This window comes from Eurypyga helias, unplaced genomic scaffold (assembly GCF_000690775.1).
Source record: "Eurypyga helias isolate BGI_N326 unplaced genomic scaffold, ASM69077v1 scaffold11024, whole genome shotgun sequence".
Lineage (NCBI taxonomy): Eukaryota > Metazoa > Chordata > Aves > Eurypygiformes > Eurypygidae > Eurypyga > Eurypyga helias.
The window spans coordinates 30,002-35,384 of NW_010248220.1; the positions used below are offsets into that span (position 1 = coordinate 30,002).

Genomic DNA, 5,383 nt, shown 5'->3' on the forward strand with positions numbered 1-5,383 from the left:
GGACTGCACCCACCTTTAAAATAAGAAATAGAGAAATTAGATGGAAAGTCCAGGGCCCCTTTCGCTGCCCCTGAGACTACAGGCAGCCTTAGTGCAGGGAATCACTGGACAGACAGGTATCTCACATAACATGGTGTTGGAGGGCGGGGGGGAGGGTGTAGAGGGAGGGATAGATAAGGGAAACCCTTTAGAAACAAAACCAAACTCAGCCTCAAACCGTTATCAGAGTAGGAAGATGGGCCTGTTCCAGCTGAGCATCTCCAGTTAAAAAGGGTAACTTTTGCCTGAAAAACTGCACCTTTATACATCCTTCTACCAAAGCGGCACTGAACAGCACTATCCAGACTGTGAATACCGTCTGTCTTAATCTCTCCCTTGAAGAGACTAATTTATATTTGGAACTCATAGTCTGTTAGTTGAATACTATGAAAAACCCGTAATCCATACTTCTCTAGGAATGCTGCTCTTAAGTGCTATCTTTGACACTATTTCAAATTCATCAGATGATAAGAATATAGCAATGTTTTTAAGGTTCACAATACCTTGATTAATAAGGTAATACACAACTTAAATGCTTGGAGAAATGGACTATAAAAATGGCTTTATCAAACCATACGAGTAAGAATTTGTCTTGTAACATTAATCACAGTAACTGTGAAAGAGATTGATCCTACTATCCTTGTTCAAGTTCCCATGGAGGTTTTGCTTATCTAAGGAATGCTAAATCAGGTCTTTAAGACAAGCTGCATTTTGAAATTATTTGGAAGACATTCTGGTGCATTCACCAGAGTTATACATAACATCAGATATTTTTTATTTATGACATCCATAAACCACATGACAGGTAACATGACAAGCAACATTCAGAGTCTCACGGTGGGTAAAGTGAAAAGAATAAGGTACTTACTAGCACTAAAATGATGTTACAATAGTACATGATAGACAGAATGACAGAGCAGTTTCACTTGGACCAAGTAAACAGAAAGAAGCTGGGAAACCTTTCACCGCTGTCAGAACGTAAATGTGTCCTGGCAGCAGCTTTCAACTGAACACCTATTTATTTAGGCAGAACTAATACATGAGGCATGTTTTAGAAATGTGCTCCTAAAATATGTCTGCATGCATCACTTGGGGATGAAGGGAAAAAATACTAAGAGAGCAGTAAAATCAGTGAAGTGGCCACCAGTGCTGACTAATCTAAACCACAGCAAATTATTTGCACAATATACTAAGCTACTGTTCATAATCGTGGTAATAGCCTGTCTCTTCTTCCCCTTCTGCCTGCCAGAATGCAATATTTTGATAGGCAACAGAATGTACAGGTCTCTCTAGCATAGTTAATTAAGTATAGTTGTTTATTCCCTAGCCCTGCAGAGATCTGCTGCTGAGAGAGGAATTGGGCAAACCAACACTATGGAACACTGTATTAATATTAACTTGTTTACTCATAGCTCCTCAATCGCTTCCCCCCACAGTTCAAGTAACTCCACAGTCTCTACACTGCGCTTGCCTTAGACCTGCAAAGACAGAGTAAGTTAGGAAAACAGTAAGAGAATGCCTTAAAATTGGTGACACAAACAGAATAACAGAGTAGTAGTGGTCAGTTCTTCAGGGTACTGCTGCCTTGCTATTATTTGTATATAAAGAATATATAAACAGTGCTTGAGTAAACTATTTTCACTTCCCTTGTAGGAGCTGGAATTATTTATCTACTATATATTCCTGAGCAGTACAGAAGGAGCTAGAATTTCTGACCAAGTTGAATATAGCACACCCTGGGCCTCGTGACAAAGACTACCTAGTTCCTCTTTATTACTATCACCTTCCCCTGATAAGCACTAGCAGTACTGAGCCCTCTGTTTTGCTATAAATGCTGTGACTACATAAACAAATATGCCAGCGCAAACACAGCTGGGGAGGGAGGGAGGACCAAGTGTCTAAAGACGGGACAAGTGCAAGACTACTTTTTTTGGTTGTACTGTTGGTTTAAACCAGTGTAAACTATACTTTCAGTATGGTATGAAGCACAGGCATGAGGATTTGCCCGAGAACCATAGTACTGCAGTCTAAATTATACTGGCTCCATGAATAAATTTGGGGACTACAAGAGAAATCTTACTAACAATGGTCTTTTTTTTTTTTAAGAAGAAACCCTACTAACATGCACAGTAGGCTGTGAAATAAACCCCAGACAAAAACTGGAAGTCACACTGTAGAGGCAGTCATGTAGCTCAAGTTATCTAACTCTTAGGAAAAAGCGGTAAGAAATAGCCTTAAGAGACAAACCACATCTTCAAGGTTATTTACTATGACACAGATCTTCAAAGAACTTCAGGTGCCTGGTCACCATCTAATTAAACATTTCTGAGCATAACAGCTGCCTAAATATCTATGACAGTCTGAACCAATCCCCTGCTTTTCATCCCTTCATCCTTCAGTTTCATCCTTTTAAAAGAATTACTCAAAGTAAAAGAACAGATTACCTTTCAACATTGCGAGGCAACAGAATAATAGGGCCTTAGAGATTCTTCAGGAGATGTCTGGTTACAAATATGCCTCCAACAGCAAAGGAAATCATGATAAGAAGATTAGCTTGTGATTCTGATTCTGAAGATTGTTAAGATTACTTAGAGTTCAAGATGGATAGCATCCAGTTTTCTTCTTTTGTTTTTTCCTGGATCCTTTCACCAAAGTTGGTGAGAAAACCTTATCTTTCCAGAAAAATGTGTCAAACTTATGAAAAGTCTAACCTAACATCCATGCACACCCTTTTAGGCAAGAAAAGACACTGCTATCAGCAACACTGTAATGCTATTCAAACCGTCAGGGTCCTTCAGGAGAACCATACTTTGGAAAATCTGCACCAACAGATTGTTTGTAGTTTTATGCATCAACATATTAATGTAACCTCATCTGATTCAAAATTCAGTAACCCCGGTACAACCCATTTCAACAAGGGACTCTTCTGTCCTTTCGCTGTACTCATGGATACCGCGGCAAAACCCCACTGCAATCTGGAATCTAATTCCTATTGACCAGACCATCCATCTCCATCACTGAGAGATTGGTCTGAACCTCCTGAACAAGTCCAGATGCTCTCTGGATCAAATCTCTCCACCGTGGCCCTCAGCCAGGCCCAGTCCAGCTGCTGCCTAGATCAAACCCCTCCAGCATGGCTCCCTGCCCAGTCCAGCTGCTCTCTGGATTAAGTAACAGCTCCTGGTCAGTCCAGCAGCTCTCTCTCCTTCCTCCTATGCCAGACATGCACCACAAACTGCTCTCAAGCCAGCTTACTGAGCATAGTCACTCAGGTGAGAAAGAACATCCTCTCCTGGATTCAGCTGGCAAGCCATCCCTCCAAAGACACTACAGTTATAGGAGCTAGAGCAAAATGAAACTTTCTTTGCAGAATAATTTACCTGTCACACTTTTTCAGTCACGAAGAAATAGTTTCAGGTTGATCAAAATTGGCTACAACTTGGTGCCAAAATCCTCCAAGTAGACTAAGGAAAAACATGTATTTAAAATCTCACGCTCACTTGCCTTATTGCGGAGATTAAAAACTGACCCGCTCATGCCATGGCTTTTCAGCTCTCTTCATGTGTTGCTTCCACTTTGCTCCAGTTGTGAGTGTACTAGCAGCAGATGGGAAGTAGCTAGACCCTCTCCTCTGCCAGCATTTCTAGTCAATTTGACTCCACGGTTTAGCACACAGAGCTGAGTGGAAGGAAGCTGCAGCTCAGAAACTAGCAGGGAAGAGTGTGAGAAGGAAGGGCTGGGAGGAACCACAGACAATGCAAAACAGACTGGAGAGGAGAATGGAGTGACAGCTACAAAAGCCAAAGCAGAGCACACTACATACCGCAAAACCAAGACACTGTAAGGACCGGAAGAGAAAAAAGTCCAAAAGGGAAAAAATGAGCATAGGAAGGAGAAGCAGGCTAGAATCACAAACAGCAGTTAGAATTCTGCAAAATGTTCCTGTTCCTTTTGTTTCACTTTAATTTTGAAAGATGTTATAAACTCACAGTTTGTGAAAGTTCTACATTTTGAGGCATGATAAACTTTATAAACTTATAAACTCACAGTTCGTGAAAGTTCTACATTTTGAGGCATGGAGCACAAGAGCCTCTCAAACAGAAATGCCTGCTTTTAAGGTACACTGCAACGGTCACTACATTAACATCACTTGCATTCACTTATGGAAGGCATATGGTGTTTCAACCTCCAATTCAGCTCGATTGGGTGAGATGGCAACCTCAGTACAGTTAACTGCATTGTCACCGTTGCCTTCAATATAACCAGGACATCACAGTTCCTATTAAAGACCCAATTCCCAAGTTCTTTGTAATTTTTATCATGTGTTTTGACAACAATATATAGTAACATAGGATAATCATCGAAACCGCAGCGTTACCGAGGCCATAAAAATTAAAAGAGAGCAGCAAAAATATTTGCAAAGTACTTCTTACACAGCAGTATCTCATGTGTGAATTACACCACCCTCTTCTGCACTGTTAGTTTTCCTACAGTGTGTGAAGACTCAAGAGCATGAAAACACAGTCGTTGATACTGAAGCCTGCACAAAAGCCAAGACTTGTTTCGCAGCTAATTTTACCAACTATTTTCCTATTAAACTTCACAGTATAAAACAGCAGGCTGTAAAGCAAAGACCTACCCTGATCTACAAGCTCAAGGCACGGGATCAAGCAAAAGGGCTCCCACAAAGTGAGATGCCACACAATATATAAAAGGCTTCATATGTCTCGCCTTCACCCTATGGATTTTAAAAGAGAAATGTGTATTTTTAACTAAATACGCATTAAATGTGTATTAAAACATGATAGCAATATTACCCAGCTCCACCTTCCTGGAAAGAAGAATAAAAGATACACGGCACATCCCATTCAGCAAGCACTTTTTGCATCGCATGTTAACGAAATTGCTATATGCAACTATTTCCTTGGGCTCGACACCAACGGCAGAGTGACAGCCGTCATTAAGAAGGCCTATGAGCACGCAATTTATTACAGTTAAAGTGAATTTTCATTTTCTCGCTCTAATAACTCTCTAATGCTCTCTCTGATTAAGCTGCCAAAACAAAAGGAAGAATGAGCTGGAGCCAAGGCGAGTTTCGGCTCCTGCAGACCCTCCAGGCGGAGCGGCGCTGCCAGCGCCCGCAGGCGGGCAGCCCCTACCTGTTCTGGCTCTGAGGAAGGGCCGTTCGCGGGGACCTGAGGGCTCGCACCACTTTCGGCGTGACAGCAGCTACTGCCGGGTCCTCCTCCCAGCCCCTGCCAAGCAAGACGGCAGAACAAAGTTGTCAAAACCAGCGGTAAAGCAGCACCGGGCGTGAGCGGCGCCGGTTTCCCGCCCGCGGACC

General features: G+C 42.0%; 1 protein-coding gene across 1 annotated transcript in view; it reads right to left on the reverse strand.

Annotated features, from left to right (window-relative positions):
• The window catches only part of ST8SIA6 (ST8 alpha-N-acetyl-neuraminide alpha-2,8-sialyltransferase 6), a gene marked incomplete at its 5' end in the record, with an annotated part of 33,239 nt that extends 27,925 nt beyond the window's left edge, over window positions 1–5,314 (reverse strand). Inside the window, one exon of the mRNA XM_010150984.1 lies at window positions 5,199–5,314. Coding sequence (XP_010149286.1) covers window positions 5,199–5,314 — 116 coding nt within the window. The remainder of the gene's footprint in view (window positions 1–5,198) is intronic.
• Between the last annotated feature and the right edge of the window lie 69 nt (window positions 5,315–5,383).